Below are 16,608 nucleotides of genomic sequence, written 5' to 3'. Positions count from 1 at the left end.
TAAATAAATATGGGAAAAAAAAAATGAAACAAAAACCAAACTGCCATTTGAGAGACCACTGACCTCCTGCTTTCCTTCTGGGAGTCTGGGATTTTGGCACATGTGAGGCAGAGGCTGCCTTCGGGAACATCCCCCAGTGAGAGCCTGGGTAGCCTGAGCCTCTAACCAGCTTGCAGGTAGCCAGTGTGAGTATTTCACACGTGTGGGGATAACTCCTGGCTGGGGGAATGGAACATCTCCTGAGAGTCTCTACAGGGCCGGGACTCCTGGAAGCTCAAGCCTGGTTTCCTCTGGACTTCACCCCATACCTTTCCCTTCATCGATTTTGTTTCCTGTCCTCCCACTGTAATACATCGCGGCCGGGAGGATGACCACACAATGGCAGTCCTCGATCTGAATCCAGGAACCTGGCAGTGGTCTGGGGTTCCCTAACACAGCGAGCAGGGCAAGGACTTTTATAAGTGGAAACATGGGACTGACATGACCTGTAAGCGACCAAACGCGGAAATGCTGAAAAGGCACGACTCAAAGACAGTTATAAGATCTAAGGTCTGTAAGGGACCCCCGAAGTAGAAGCTCTCAGTTTATACACAAAACCAGAAAGTTAACTGCTATATTTTTGTTGTCTCGCAGTGCCTAAAAATAGACTCTTTCATTTGTGTTACAAAATAAAGTGAAGAAGTGAGAAGTCAGAAGCCTGGACAGGAAAGCATCTATTGCTCTGAAACTATTCTATTCAGGCAAGAGATTTTTCACTTTATTTGCACACACACATATATACCAGGGGCTTCCTATGTGGCTCAGCGGTAAAGAATACACCTGCAATGCAGGAGGTGCCAGAGATGCCAGAGTCAGACACAACTGAGCACGCACGCACATGCATACTCAAAAGTCATAGTAGGCAAAGACATGTTTAGCTTCTGATGAGATTAAAGCAATTAAGTGCAAAATAAATGGGATGGAAAATAATAATAGCCAACACACATGAAGTGCCTTCTCTGTGCCAGGTACAGTTCAAAGTGCTTTACATGTGAATTCATCTAATTCCCACAATTAGGAGCCTGGAGCCTTATTTATCTCCATTTTACAGATGACAAAACTACAACACTGGGAGAAGAAAGTAACCTGCCCAAGGTCACATGGCTAGGATTCAAACTCAGGCATTCAAGATTCAGAATCTGTTCTAAACTATGCTATAAAAGAAAATGATCTTAATGAAAACCCACTCCTAACGACACAGCAACAGACGCTTTCCTGCCCAGGCTTCCGACATCTCACTTCTTCACTTCATTGTGTAACACAAATGAAAGTCTATTTTTAGGCACTGCAAGACAACAAAAATACAGCAGTTAACATTCTGGTTCTCTGTATAAACTGAAAACTTCCAGCTACACCAGGTTTCCTCCCAAGGATAACACTTAAAAATCAAGTTGCTTGTTTATTTAGCATTGTTTCTATGAGAACAGCTACTAAATATACAGTTTTCCTTCAAACCATCTTAATATGCTTACAAATGTCTAAAAGGAAACAAAAAAAAAATAATAAACAGCTAATGTAATGGGGGGGGGGGGAAGATGCTACCAAAAATATTTTAAAAGTTGGTCTTCTGTGATCTCTATTGCTTACCAGCTTAAGTGCAATATCCTAAAATATACGCAATCTCTCTTTGTTTGACTTAGGCCAAACAAAACAATTTCTTGCAGAAATCAACCTTGACCTTTAGGTCCCTGAAACAGTAGTATCAGCAGGCATCTCTCCAAACTCTATTTTTCAAAAATGAAGATAGCTAGCCCCCAGCCTGAACTTACTGGTAAGACTTTTAGTAAGATTTTACCTTTAAAAAAATGCTATCCATCCTTTTCAACCAACTGTCTAAATTTTTGGTGCAACTCAAAGCAAAGAAGTTCAGAAAGCAAACGTGTCTGGGGAATCATTTCCTGTTGCCTCACGTTTCAGTTCTGTCCTGAAAGTACAGTCTCATTTTGTTTCTCCGACCAGGAAAATGACTGCTGCAGTTAAATTCTGAAACGATATACTGAGGTTATTACTTTTATTTTTACAGTTTCCTGACTAGAAAGACAGTCATACTCCACTGACTCCAGAATATCATTTTTTTACTTTACCAGTGCATCAATTTTCTACGCTGCATGCTCAGATATTCTAGTTCCAACGTGCAACTGAAAACTAAAATTTAAAAATACTAAGGTTTCATGAAGAACAAAGCTTAAACAAAGGAATCTGTGTGTGCGTGCTTAGTCGTTCAGATGCGTCCAACTCTGAGACCCCATAGACTGCAGCTCGCCAAGCTCCTCTGTCCATGGGATTTCCCAGGCAATAAATACTAGAGTGGGTTGCGATTTCCTCCTCAAGGGATCTTCCTGATGCAGGGATTGAACCCACATCTCCTGCACTGGCAGGCAGATTCTTTTATCACTGAGCCACCTGGGAAGCCTCAACAAAATACAAATGAATGCATGTGAAAGAGCAGCACCATTCTCTGTCAACCCTTCAGGGCACAGTAATCCCTGAAGGTTTCCTATCAGACCCCTAAACTTGCTGCCTGAACCATTAGCAGCGACTCCAGGTCCCATGGAATTAAGCTGAATCCCCCATATTAGTTTATTACTGCTTGGGGGAATTCTCTGTATTTAGCACTATCAGATGTAGTTTGGTTTTACTAGGAAATAGATGGGTATATGTAAATGGCTCCAGGCAAATACATTCCATAAACTGACCAAAAAAAAAAAAAAAAAGAGGATAAGGTATAAACAATGTTCTTTCCCAGTGCCTCTCCACAGACAAGCACGATGAATAATTCTCCTTTTGCATAAAGCAATGGACCTCCAAGTGTGACCAGCAGCATCAGCGTGGACATCACTGGGAACTTGACAGAAAGGGAAACTCTGGGGCCCAGCCCCAGACTTACTGAACCAGGATCTTTGTGCTTTAACAAGATCCCTCTCCAGGTGACACTGATGCACATGCAAGCTTTGAGAACCACTGTCCAGACAAATCAGACAAACAAGTACATTAAGCCTAGACAAGGGTTTCTCCAACTCGGCATTAATGACATTTGGGGCTGGACAATCCTTTCCATGAGGGACTGTCCTGAGTGTTACGGGCTGTTCAACATCCTCTACCCACTAGATTCCAGGAGTGCCCTCCCCCAGTTATGACAACCAAAATATCTCCAGATATTGCCTAACGTTCCCCTCCCCCCAGAGGACAGGGGGAAGGGCAAAAGGCAGAATCCTAGCATTTTACACTTGCTGCTGGAGTAGTCAACCACTGACAACTGCCTCAACTCAGCGTCTCCAAACGTGCAGGGCCAGGCACACGGCAGAAAGAACCAGGGCCTCAGAGTCAGACCTGGGTTCAAATCTCACTCCCGTCATTTACTGGCAATGTGACCTTGGGCATTAATAGTTACTTCAGTGCCCCTTGCGCCCCAGTTTTCTAAATGGCCAAATGCCCATTACACCTACACTATGTTCCATAAAAGTCCCTGTGGGACCCGCAATAAAATGCATTGATATCTCTGCAGTAAAACAAATGAATACTCATGCCACATGGGATAAATAAAGATTACAAATACTCTCATCTACGGAGGTCAAGTTTTAGCACCATGAGTTTTCAGGCCTAACTCACAAAAACACCTCTGACTTTTACAATACCTTCAATTTTGGAACTGTTGATAAGAGAAAGTGACTCAACCCATCTCACAGGCAGATGTGAGGACTGGATGCAGTTACATACATTGGTCCAATTCTGTACTGAAAGAGGGAGGGGACTTTTAAAAGGTTAACTATTGGGACTTCCCTGGTGGTCCAGTGGCTAAGACTCTGCACTCCCAGTGCAGGAGACCCGGGTTTGATCCCTGGTCAGGAAACTAGATCCCACATGCTGCAACAAAGACCTAACTCACCCAAATAAATAAATATTTAAAAAAATAAAAGGTTAACTATTGCTATTTTTAAAGCACAAATTCTGGGGGACTTCCCTGATGGTCCACACTCCCAATACAGAGGTCCTGGGTTGGATCCCCGGTCAGGGAGCTAGATCCCACATGCCACAACTAAAAAGAACTCACATGCTACAGGGGTCTTCCAGGTGGTGCAGTGGTAAAGAATCTGCCTGCCAATGCAGGAGAAGCAAGAGATGCAGGTTAGATCCCTAGGTCGCGAAGATTCCCTGGAGGAGGAAATGGCAACCCTGTCCAATATTCTTACCTGGACAATCCCAGGCACAAAGGGGCCAGGCGGGCTACAGCCCATGAGGTCACAAAGAGTCAGACACGACAGAGTGATCAAGCACACACATGATCCACCTAAGACCCCCCTCGTGCCAAGTAAACGAATAAATATTTTGAAAAAAAGAAAGATTTGAAGTACACATTCTGATGGTGTCTTTGCTTGCTCTAAACTCTTTGATGGTCCCCCACTGCTCGCAAACTGAAGTCCAAATCTCAACAGTGGCACACAAGGAAGATCCTTCTATAACGGGACACTGGGCCTTCCAGCTCTCAGTACACTTTCTGCTCTGGGCATCTAGCAATAGATGGTTCTGTACTGCCTGCGATTCCCTCCTGTCCTTTCCCTTTGCCTGGACCAGGGTCACAGAGACCACTCCTTTCACCAGTGATATCTCCTCCAGGAGGCTTTTCTTGAAACCCAGCGCTCACCCAAGGACCCTCCTTCCCTTCTGTCTCCCCAGCACCCAGGGAGTGGAGAGCACAGGCCATCTCTTCACCACACCATCCAGCCCTTTGCGAACAGCAATTTCAGCGTCCGTGTTTTCTACCCACAGATCTAAGATGGGCCTGGCACACAGTAAGTGCCCAATAAATGCTTGTTTGATGATAAATGGTGGTCAGTGTTCTATTCCCTGGCTGGTTCTATCAGGTTGGAGACCATAAAATAATGAATCAGAAGTTACATAAGGGCAAGTGCTATGACTTTTGCTCCTTGTTCTGTCTAGGGCCTGGCACTCAATAAGGAGATTGTTTCTGAATCTATAAATGAGTGAATAAACAAACGATTGAAGAATATGACACAGACTTATGACAATGTAAAAACAAACCACCACATCCAACAACAAAAACCTCATAGCCATGTGCTTTCATAAATCTCATAAAGTGTAGAACCTGCTACAAAGAGTGTCCTGCCTCCCAGGAAGTTCCATGGGCCTGAAACACAAATTAGAAACCCGAGGCCCCAACCCCCACCCGGTCCAGTCGTCTGCCAGGACCCTGCTGTGCCTCCATGAAAGTGTCTCCCGGAACACTTCAGTCCCAGAGCAGTTAAGTAATCACTTTCCATAAAACATTGATCAACACTGCTCCTGGCCAGTAATCACAAATACTCAGCAATTTACCCAACACACGTGAGTCATGACTAAAATATTTTACTGAACAAAGACAGCTAACTTGTATAAAGTGATGTCTCCATCTGTGTTCATATCATGCAAATATCATTATTCTGTCCTTTGTCTTTTTTTCAAACAGTCCCCTCTTCCTGAGAGGACAGGAGACTTAGCAACTGAACAATTTCTCCCTGTGGCTCAGGTACCCAGTCTCCTGCTCCTTCCCGGTGACACACCCACATCCAGGTTTAACCAATCACTCTCCACCTCGTTTGCGGTTAGTTACTCCTAAATTGCCTGCTCACAACAAACTCACTCAAAAGCAAAATACGAAGGTCAAATAGGCGCCGGGGGTTTCAGGTTTCCTCTTCTCAGTGGGAGCAGGCCCTCAAAACTACCGACTACAAAAACTAGACGACAAAAGGCTGTTCTGTGCCTCCCACTTTAACAAAACAGCAGAACCTTCCTTCTTCCAGAAAGACTTTCCACTTTTGCAGGATCACCGTTTAAGAACACTCACTGCAGCAAGCAAACAGTTTCTCTCAAAAACATCAGTCATTTCCTCCAAATTCCCACAGTAAAACCACTAACCTTTGAAACTTTCAAGGGTTTACAAAACGCGAAAGTTACAACACAAACAATCTCTCTCCCATCCAATCACAAAACCCTGGAAAGACCAGAGAGCTGGACTGGGGAATCTTGGGGTGCATTTCTGTGCCTCTCCACGAACCTCAGTTGCCTCTTGGGGAGAATGAGAAAATCGCATCGGATCAGTGTTTCCCAAAGTATGATAGGCAAGACGCCCCGTTAACAAGACAGAGCTGACTTTAGGTGCACAGAGATGAACGTTTTAGCCATCAATTTTTTATGGCAAGGGATAACTGGTTTTCCATTAACAGTGGAAATATCAAATTTCTTTAAAAATAACAGCATTTTTATTATTCTTAGAGTCTTTAAGTGAGTCACTTTTGGGGGGGGGGGGAACACATTGTTTTGTAAATAACAATTCAGGTGGTTCTAACAGCTGTGGAAAAATAACTGATCTAGAGACCTGGTGAGCGCCCGAAGAGAGGTGTAAACCCCAGCATAGGGCAGAAGTGTGCTGAAGCCCCGGGAGATTTGTTGCAAGAAGGGGATCCTTGGCACCCGGTCCCGCGGGAACCGGAGGCCAGTCCTGGCTCCCAGAGAAGGCGGCCTGGAAAGGACCGCGGAGGGGACGCTTCCAGCTCTGGGCAAAGGAGAGTTGAAGGAAGCGGGGGTCCCGGGCTCGAAGGGCATACCATGGGGGGTCTCGGACCAGAGGGGCGTAGCGGGGATGAGGGTCTCGGGCTGGGGGAGCGCAGTGGCTGGGGGTTGGGACAGGTGTCCCGGACCGGGAAGTGCGAAGCACGGACCAGGGTCTGGGACCAGAGAAGCGCGGCGGCGGGACGAGACTACAGGAACCCCACGGGCGGGAACTCGAGGGAGGGGGTCCCGGCGACCCCAAACGGGCTGGCGGGGGGCGACGGGCCGCGAGACCCGGGGGCCGTAGACGCCCCCACGCGGAGAGGGCCGAGGCCGGCGACCCCCACGGCCCCCACACCCGGGCGCCGGTGGAATCCGGGCCGCCCTCGTCGCGCCTCGGCCCCGCCGCGCACCAGCCGCCGGCCCTACCTGTCTTCGCTGGCCGTGATCACTCCGTCCTCCTTGGGGATGAGCAGCGCGGCCGTGACGGTGTCCTGGTGCCCCTCGATCTTGCTCAGCAGCACCGGGCGGCTGCTCTGCGGCCTGGAGTGGATCTCGGCCGCCATGTTCGAGCGGCGGCGGCGGTCTCCGCGACGGGCGGCCCATCAGCTGACTGCGGGCGGGCGGGGACCAGTTGGGTTTCGCTCCGGCTCCCTCGGCCGCGTGGGTGCCGCGCCGCCGTATGCTCCTGAGTGCTTCCGCCGTCTACCGTATTGGCTGAGGAAGCCGCGCAGCTAAAAATTACGCGGCCAGGAGAGAGGCCTGTAAAGGGGCTCGCCTGAGAAGTGGGGGAGGTTACAAAGTTCGAAAAGGAAACTCATGGGTCCAGGAATGGTTTGAGCAGTTGGCGGTGAAAAGGAATTGTCCCTTAAACTAGAACCTATCGAAAATAACAATACTATACTGTATCCATTCTAAGAAGCCTTTGTTTGGACCACACTTCCATTCCAGACATGTTAAAGTGCAAAAAAGAATGCAATTTAGAATCTTTGAAAGGCACTCACTGAGTGGTGACTGTATACCAAGCACGATCCTAAAATCTTTATTGAGTTCAGTCAGTTCAGTCACTCAGTCGTGTATGACTCTTTGCGACCCCATGGACTGCAGAACCGCCAGCCTTCCCTGTCCATCACCAACTCCCGGAGATTGCTCAAACTCATGTCCATTGAGTCGGTGATGCCATCCAACCATCTCATCTTCTGTCGTCCCCTTCTCCTCTTGCCTTCAGTCTTTCCCAACATCAGGGTCTTTTCCAACGAGGCAGCTCTTCGCATCAGGTGGCCAAAGTATTGGAGCTTCAACTTCAGCATCAGTCTTTCCAATGAATAGTCAGGACTGATTTCGTTTAGGATTGACTGGTTTGATCTTGCAGTTCAAGGGACTCTCAAGAGTCTCCTCCAATACCACAGTTTAAAAGCATTAATTTTTTGGCCTCAGCTTTCTTTATAGTCCAACTCTCACATCCATACATGACTACTGGAAAACCATAACTTTTTGACATGGGTTATCTTCATCCAGATAACAATTTAAGAGGTGAAGAGGTAAGTGCGCTCGCAGTCTCACTTTGGAAATGAGAAAACTGAACCATGGAGAAGTCGAATCACTTGTTTAAGGTCACAAAGCTATGAGAAAGAGAAAAGCAGCCCTTGACTTCTAGGAGTTGGCCTGGTACTGTCAGCCAGACCTGGGTGTTGCTGGGAGCTGGTTGGATGCTCACAGCTAGTATCTGTGGAGCATAAATGTGCGCATAAATGTTGCTGAACTGAATTTGGATCTGTTAGCCCAAAGCACAGCAAAGCTACTGACACCACACTGTAGTGAAGGAAAGTCAGTATTTATTTGCAGGGTGGCTTCCCTGATGGCTCAAACAGAAAAGAATCTCTCTGCAACACAGGAGACCCAGGTTTGATCTCTGGGTAGAGAAGATTCCCCTCAAAAAGGGAATGGCTACCCACTCCAGTATTCTTGCCTGGAGAATTCCATGGACAGAGGAGCCTGGTGGGCTACAGTATGTGGGGTCGTAAAAGAAAGAAAAAAAAAATGACCAAGCAACTGAGTAAGAGAAGGAGAACAGGCAGCTCATGCTCAAAAGAGCCAACTCCCAGAATGGCTTTCAGGGAAGGTTTTAAAGGCAACATTTGGGTAAGGGTTGCGACTCATGACTTTCTTCTGGTTGCTTGGTGGTGATGGGTTATGTTTAGAAATCTTAATCGTCAACCTTCTGGTTCTGACTGGTCTAGGGTACGCATGCTTTTGGTCAGCGTATAGTCACCATTCTCCACCTGGGTGGGGGGGGGGGTGTTAGTTTCTGCCAAACAACTCAAAGATATGTATCAGATTGCTAGACTCTCCCTTGAGGAGGAGCGTGTTATCGCTGAACTGTTGTTTAAGCTATTATTACTTTTCTTGCTGGCTGCTTTTCCTTTGTTTCTGTGTTCCCTCAGTCCCCTAATTAGTAACTACCCTTTGGAACTCAGGAAAGGTCAGTGACTAGAGCACTTTTCTATAAGCAAAAAACTGTGGCCCCCCATTTTCTTTAATAATCCTCTCTCCAACTATATTAGTAGATCATTTATTACAGTATTTCTCTCAGTTAATGAAATACTGCAAAAATAACAGTTCCTTGTGCTTTCTTCAATTTATTTGAATGATATTCCATGAATTTTCAGTATTTCACATGTAGTGTAACACAAAGCCCGATCACAATCCCCTCTCACCTCTTCTGCGAGAACTTGCTTCACCCAGAAATACATCAGCATGTTTTGCCATGTGTGTCAAATCCCTCTTTTCTTCTCTCCCTGCCCATTGGGAACCCTTTTACAAACGGGAATGAACCATTCAGATTATTCCTCTTGATTGGTTAAGCTAAGAGATCTGAACTGAGTTGTATGACCGATCAAAGAAAAATGAGAGCTGGACAGGTTAATAACATTCTATTTAGGAACTTTTTAGGAACTATTCCCCTAAAAACAGGGGAAAAGAGACCCCAGCAGAGAACTGGGCTCAGTTTCCAACACAACATGGACAAGTGGTGATTTTTGAACTGTAGTATTGGAGAAGACTCTTGAAAGTCCCTTGGACTGCAAGGAGATCCAACCAGTCCATCCTAAAGGAAATCAGTCCTGAATACATATTGGAAGGACTGACGCTGAAGCTGAAACTCCAGTACTTTGGCCACCTGATGTGAAGAAATGACTCATTGGAAAAGACCCTGATGCTGAGAAAGATTGAAGGCGGGAGGAGAAGGGGACAAGAGAGGATGAGATGGCTGGATGGCATCACCGACTGGATGGACATGACTTTGAGCAATCTCCAGGAGTTGGTGATGGACGGGGAAACCTGGTGTGCTTCAGTCCAAGGGGTCGCAAAGAGCTGGATACAACTGAGAGGCTAAACTGAACTGAAGTGGGGATTTAAAGCCAAGGAGTAGGGTAGAGGTCAGTGGCTGGAAAAGTACTAGGAGGAAACATCAGACGTACTATGGGATTCTGCCTCAACTAAGTTGACAGAATTCATACAAAAGGCAGGCCAGGGTGATCAGACATAACTGGAGGATAGTAAGGTTTATGAATTTGATAAGATATCAAGGATTGTCAGACATCGGGTGAGGGGAGCCTCTCTAAACTGACTTAACTTTCTTGTTGAAACTGTGATGCAGGCCTGTCAAGGGGACAGACTAGAGCCTGAGGTGGAAGCCTTGTTGAGAAGAGGGCTTACAGAAGCCAGACTGAAGTTTGGTCAAGGAGAATCTTTGCCAGATCCTAACACTGAAGATTCTTGAGCTAAGTCGTAGCATGCTTTGGGATGGTTTTGGTCACCACCCCCTGTATGTTGTTATGAACCAGTTTTCAGGGAGGTGAATGTGAGTGAGATGTGTCCAGGAAGAAAGGAAGGAAGAAGATTGATTACAGTGGAGGCTGACTACAATAACCTAGGAGAGGAGTAGGCTAGCCATCAGATAGCTCCTGTGGAAATAAACTGAAAGAAGACTTGCCACCTGGACAAAAGAGGGTATTTGTGGAAATAGGAACAACTGAAGACATAGGAGTCCAACTTGGGTGACTATGGGGGATGCCATTAACAAGTAGAGAGATCACAGCAAGAGGTGCTCTTTCAACATCTACATGTTCTGTGGGCAGTTCAAAATTTGAGGATTCAGACAGTCTTTTTTGGTGACTTAATATTAAGTTAAAAAAATAAATTAATAGTTTGGTAAGAAAGCAATATTCATTGGAAGGACTGATGCTGAAACTGAAGCTTCAATACTTTGGCCACCTTATGTGAAGAACCGACTCATTGGAAAAGACCCTGATGCTGGAAAAGATCGAAGGCAGGAGGAGAAGGGGACGGCAGAGGATGAGATGGTGGGACGGCAAAGAGCCAGATACGACTGAGCCACTGGACTGAACTGAGGGGAAAAAATAAAAAAACAAAACAAAACCCAACGTTTGCGCATGCCCGTTAAAACACCCCCAACTGGCCTCCACCCACCGGGCGCTGGCTCAGCCCCCGCCTCTCCCGCGTCTCCCGGTTTCCGGGGGAACTGTGTTACCGCGACACTGCTCCGGCTTTCCTCCTTCCGCCCTTCATTGCTTTCTCCGGTGCAATGGCATCAGGCCTGACGAGGTTGCTGCTGCGAGGTCCCCGTTGCTTCTTGGCAACGTCCGGCCCCACTCTCGCCCCGCCGGTTCGGGGAGTGAAGAAGGGAATTCGCGCCGCTTTGCGGTTTCAGAAGGAGTTAGAGCGGTGGCGCCTGCTCCGGTGCCCGCCGCCGCCGGTGCGCCGGTAGGAGTCAACCGGGGAAGAGGTTAGGGGTGGCGGTCGTGGAGCCGGGGCGCGCTCCCCCACGGATTCGACCGGGTGGCGGGTAGGGCTGCTCATCGCTCGTTTGCTCCTGGCTTGACCCTAGTTGTACGATAAAGACACCCGCGGGTTGTGGACGCGTGGCGGAGGCCAAGGGAATGCATTTCTGCCGAGGAGTTGGGCGCGTGGCTGCCCCCGACGCTCTTGGAACTCCCATTTGGAGTCCTGTAGACTGAGACTTGTGAGAAATAAGGCCGGCTGGAGGGTAACCTTTACCCGGGCTTGTGTATCTTAGCCCTTGCGTTGTATTACGGCCTCAGAATTCCTTGGGTCCGAACAAGAGGGAGGAAAGCACACAACAGTATTGCGCTATAGGGCAAGTAAGAAAGAAAAAAAAAAGTACACAATCACAAGTCCGCTGTCCAGAGGAAAGCAAACAGTTTGGCTTTAGGTTTTTGCCATAATTAATCTTGTTCTGCTAGTGGAAAGTCTGGTAGGAAGACCCTCAGATCTTTCTATAACTCCAGAAAAGATCCCCCTATACATGAGGTTTTGCATCTTTTTAATAATGTTTCTTTGACGTGTAGTCGTGGCCGTACAAATAAATGCACCTCACTCTGATGGCTCCGTTTGGTGCGTGTTTTGAGTTACTGTTGCTATTACAACCGATGTAACACGGAATAGCTTTGAAGTTACTGCTCCTTTGGAAATTTAGTATGAAAATTGATAGCTACTTTAATATTGCCCTCCCCGCCAAAAAAGCCGATCTAGTTTATACACGTGGTAGGAATATATATGTTCGTAGTCCTATATTTTTTCAACACAGAATATTAAGTTTTTTCCTAAAAATAATAAAATAGTGTTCCTTCTTGATCTACATTTGGTTGTAGTGAAGTTAGTCGTTTTAGGCTTTTATAGTTGTTAAAACTTTATATATTATATAGATTATATATATTTTAATGACTTAGAACCCAGATCTTTATGTGTTGCAGCCCTTTTTTACTTGAGAATTTTATTTTTGGTTTATTGTCTTTAGTTTTAAAAAGACCTTTTAGTCGTTCTTGAGAATGATTGTGAAGTTTTAACCTACTTAAAATATTGATGCTAGATTTTATTGCTAATTTTCAATGAATGCTTTCAAATCTTAAAATACAAGATAAATATAATGTACTTAGTGTTTATGACTTGAACATATGAAATTATAATTTGTATTTCATGTGTAAGTATAAAGCATAGTTCTGTGGTTATAACAGTAGAACCTAAAAGTGAGGATAAGGTTTTAGTCTCTGTTGATGAACTGCTTTGATGTGGCAATTGACTCAGAGGGACAATTGATCCAGCAAAGGACCACAAGTAATCATCTGACATAAGATTCAATTTTTAGAAAATCAGATTCTGGAATTAAAATGAAGCTCAATCTTTTAAAATTTTCTTTATATGATTAAAGAAAATTGCATCACAATGAGAAATGTTTGCATCACTGCAACATCTTGTTCTCTTTACTGTGTCTTACTGTCTTCTATTTTACATTTTCAGTTCGGAGAAACCCAACTGGGATTACCATGCCGAAATACAAGCATTTGGCCCTCGGTTACAGGAAACTTTTTCGTTAGATCTTCTCAAAACTGCATTTGTTAATAGCTGCTATATTAAAAGCGAGGAGGCCAAACGCCAAAAACTCGGAATAGAGAAGGAAGCTGTTCTTCTGAACCTCAAAGATAATCAAGAACTCTCTGAACAAGGGACATCTTTTTCACAGACATGCCTGACGCAGTTTTTTGAGGATGCGTTCCCAGACTTGCCCATGGAAGGCACTAAAAGTCTGGTTGACTATCTCACCAGTGAGGACGTGGTGTGTCATGTGGCCAGAAACTTAGCGGTGGAGCAACTGACGCTGAGCGCCGACTTCCCTGTCCCCCCAGCTGTGTTACTGCAGACTTTCTTTGCCGTAATTGGAGCCTTGCTACAGAGCAGCGGACCCGAGAGGACTGCACTCTTCATCAGGGTAGGTGATTGTTAGTTGCACATGCTAGAACATGCTTGAGGTAGAAAGAAAAATTTTTTGTACTTTACTTCTTTGTGCTATGACCTTGACAGGTTACATGTGAATTTTTCTCCTGATCCAAACTGAGAAAGACCTAAAGTTTTTTATCAGTTTAGTTCAGTCACTCAGTCATGTCCGACTCTGCGACTCCATGGACTGCAGCATGCCAGGCCTCCCTGTCCATTATCAACTCCCAGAGTTTACTCAGACTTGTGTCCATTGAGTTGGTGATGCTATCCAGCCATCTCATCCTCTGTCATCCCCTTCTCCTCCTGCCTTCAATCTTTCCCATCATCAGAGTCTTTTCCAAGGAGTCAGTTCTTTGCATCAGGTGGCCAAAGTATTGGAGTTTCAGCTTCAGCATTCAGTCCTTCTAATGAACAACCAGGACTGGTCTCCTTTAGGATGGACTGGTTGGACCTCCTTGCAATCCAAGGGACCCTCAAGAGTCTTCTCCAACACCACAGTTCAAAAACATCAATTCTTTGGCGCTCAGTACTGTAAGGCGTAGAGGGAGCTCAGAGGAGGCGACTGCCAATTCCAGCAGGGTTAGGGAAGTTTTACAGAAGTGACATTTGCCCCAAGGAGGTCATTCCAGGAAGAAACCTTGAGGAGCATATTCCCTTTGCTGTACAACATACCCTATACTTTCCTTATTTTATGTTGAGTTGCCCAAAAAGTTTCTTTAGGTTATTCTGTCACATCTTACGGAAAACCCAAAGGGACTTTTTTGGTCAATGCAGTACATAGTAGCTCATACCTCTTAATCGTGTTGAATTTTAAATTTCTGTTAAAAGTGAACTTTGAATTATGGTCCTTATTTTCCTTATACTAATTTAAATGTATAAATTATGTTTTTACATGCAGGACTTCTTAATTACTCAAATGACGGGAAAAGAACTCTTTGAGATTTGGAAGATAATAAATCCCATGGGGCTACTGGTACAAGAACTGAAGAAAAGGAATATTTCACTTCCTGAATCTAGACTCACTAGGCAGTCTGGAAGCACCACAGCTTTGCCTCTGTATTTTGTTGGCTTATACTGGTTAGTAAAATTTTAATCTTCATAATATTGATCAGAAGTCTTAAAAACTGACTTTTCACAATTCTTTAATAAACCTCGAATTGCATTAAAAGATTTTTTGAAAACCTCATTCCTTTGGTGATCTAGTCACTACTTCCTTTCCTGCTGGTCATCCTTAGGGGAAGGTAGATAATCTGTGGTTTGCTAATAGTAGCTTTTGTTAACCAACCATTCACTATAGAAATCTCATGGAGTATCCTGCTAATCTAAATATTTCTTTAGAAAAAATTTGACTTGTAATAGAGATTTAACCCCGGTCCACACTTGTAACCCTTCAACTGAGCCTAGAACTGAAAAAGAAACTGAACGTTGTCCATCAAAATAAGTTAGCCCATGCTGAGAACTTTTAGGTTTCTTAGTAACAGTTGACCTGCCTCAGGTTGATTTCAGGTGGATAGAAGTGTTAAGTGTAAAGTGTGAATATTTATAATGACTTTTAAAATTTAGGTAAATATTTTTCTGATTTTATATGACGTAGGACTTTGTAGGTATAAAAGCAGTGGAAGACATTGCAAAGGAGAAAATTGATGGTGTTATAAGATGTTTCATCTTTAGTTTTAATTGAAGTGCAAAGCAAAATGAGATGCTCTTATCAGATTGGCAAACCTTAAACGCATCCTTCATCAGGAGTTCATACACTGCTGATAGAAAGAAAAGAAAAGGCACAATATTTCTGATAGTTTTGGTGAATATTGCTGCCAAAATTAGACCAGGGAAAACTGATCTGTGTGCTTTGTTTTATGATGCACCATGTAATTTCAGGCTATTGTTGCATTTTTTTCCTAGTGATAAAAAGCTGATTGCAGAAGGCCCTGGGGAGACAGTACTGGTTGCAGAAGAAGAAGCTGCTCGAGTGGCACTTAGGAAACTTTACGGGTTCACTGAGAATCGCCGGCCCTGGGACTACTGTAGGCCCAAAGAGCCTGTGAGAGCAGAAAAGACCATTGCTGCCAGCTAGCCAGCCAGAGACGCGCAGCCTGAAACTTGTGAGCAAAATAGCGAGACGAACAAACATCAAAAGATGATCCAAGCTGGACATTTTTTAAATTGTAAAGAAATGTGTCTTATTCTTCATACTGAGTTCCTAAAATTGAACAAGTATTTATCAGGTCACTTCTTGTAGTTTCTTTTTAGTCATTTTTGTTCTGTCAAAAATCTTTTGATCTTTTGGTATTTTCCTGATAAATTTTAACTCAAATTCTTGATCTTATTATTGTATTTAACTTGTACAGTTAGGTATATTTTATTCCCTTCTGACTTTGAGGTATCATAATTTGAATGTATGTTTTACATGAAGTTTGCTGGAATGCCAATTAAAAAAGTTATTCTTCTTGTATTTCATTGTAGCTTAATTTGATATACCCAGATTAGTGAACTCTGCCTCTCTAGTACAGTTTTAGCTAAAATAGTTATAACTTTTAACCTTTAGAAATGTCAGGTGCTGATTATAACAATTAGGCATTTACGATAACTTAGGTGGCGACTACCGAGCCTGTGTTCCTAGAGCCTGTGGTCCATGGTAAGAGAAGCCTAGGTTTAAAATTCTGTATGCAAGTTAATTTCATAGCTATTTAATTTCCATAAAATGAATGGCGGGGATGTACATTTTATGCTTTTAAAATAAAACATGAAAATCAAAAGCAGATTAAAACATTGAAGCTAATGGAAGAATAAAGTATGTATTTATCAATTTAGTATTCTATGGGAGAAGGCAATGGCAACCCACTCCAGTACTCTTGCCTGGAAAAGCCCATGGACGAGGAGCCTGGTAGGCTGCAATCCATGGGGTCACTAAGAGTTGGACACGACTGAGTGACTTCACTTTCACTTTTCACTTTCATGCATTGCAGAAGGAAATGGCAAGCCACTCCAGTGTTCTTGCCTGGAGAATCCCAGAGACGGGGGAGCCTGGTGGGCTGCCGTCTATGGGGTCACACAGAGTCGGACATGACTGAAGCGACTTAGCAGCAGCAGCAGCAGTATTCCATAATCACAGCGACCATGTCCCAAGCATGGCTGTTAAATATCTTATTGTAACACATTTAATTCAGTAGAAGACACATCTTAAGAGTGTGTCTTTCTGGTTCTTTA

The 16,608-nt window shown here is 44.5% G+C and overlaps 2 protein-coding genes across 3 annotated transcripts in view; one reads left to right on the top strand and one right to left on the bottom strand.

Moving 5' to 3' along the window:
- The window catches only part of WDFY1 (WD repeat and FYVE domain containing 1), a 57,818-nt gene extending 50,590 nt beyond the window's left edge, over positions 1 to 7,228 (bottom strand). Inside the window, exon 1 of one of the 2 annotated variants that reach the window (XM_061148634.1) lies at positions 7,015 to 7,228. In XM_061148634.1, the coding sequence (XP_061004617.1) occupies positions 7,015 to 7,151 (137 nt within the window). In that variant the 5' untranslated portion in view covers positions 7,152 to 7,228. The remainder of the gene's footprint in view (positions 1 to 7,014) is intronic. The other variant, XM_061148633.1, reaches the window with a different exon arrangement.
- Positions 7,229 to 11,153: 3,925 nt separating this feature from the next.
- MRPL44 (mitochondrial ribosomal protein L44) lies at positions 11,154 to 16,157 on the top strand. Its single transcript, XM_061148631.1, has 4 exons — positions 11,154 to 11,370; positions 12,925 to 13,393; positions 14,300 to 14,478; positions 15,304 to 16,157. Exons 1-4 carry the CDS (start codon positions 11,192 to 11,194, stop codon positions 15,473 to 15,475), a joined length of 999 nt encoding a protein of 332 aa, XP_061004614.1. The 5' UTR covers positions 11,154 to 11,191; the 3' UTR covers positions 15,476 to 16,157.
- The last annotated feature ends 451 nt before the right edge of the window (positions 16,158 to 16,608 follow it).

This window comes from Dama dama, chromosome 8 (assembly GCF_033118175.1).
Source record: "Dama dama isolate Ldn47 chromosome 8, ASM3311817v1, whole genome shotgun sequence".
Taxonomy (NCBI): Eukaryota; Metazoa; Chordata; class Mammalia; order Artiodactyla; family Cervidae; genus Dama; species Dama dama.
Note: the sequence above shows the minus strand (reverse complement) of the source record. Positions and strands in the feature narration are given on the sequence as shown.

Excerpts from the sequence above, each read along its gene's own strand:
- MRPL44 (XM_061148631.1), top strand. The coding sequence starts at position 11,192 with ATGGCATCAGGCCTGACGAGGTTGCTGCTGCGAGGTCCCCGTTGCTTC. Across the intron at positions 13,394-14,299 it reads GGACTGCACTCTTCATCAGG|GACTTCTTAATTACTCAAAT; the intron begins GTAGGTGATTGT and ends TTTTACATGCAG. Across the intron at positions 14,479-15,303 it reads TATTTTGTTGGCTTATACTG|TGATAAAAAGCTGATTGCAG; the intron begins GTTAGTAAAATT and ends TTTTTTTCCTAG.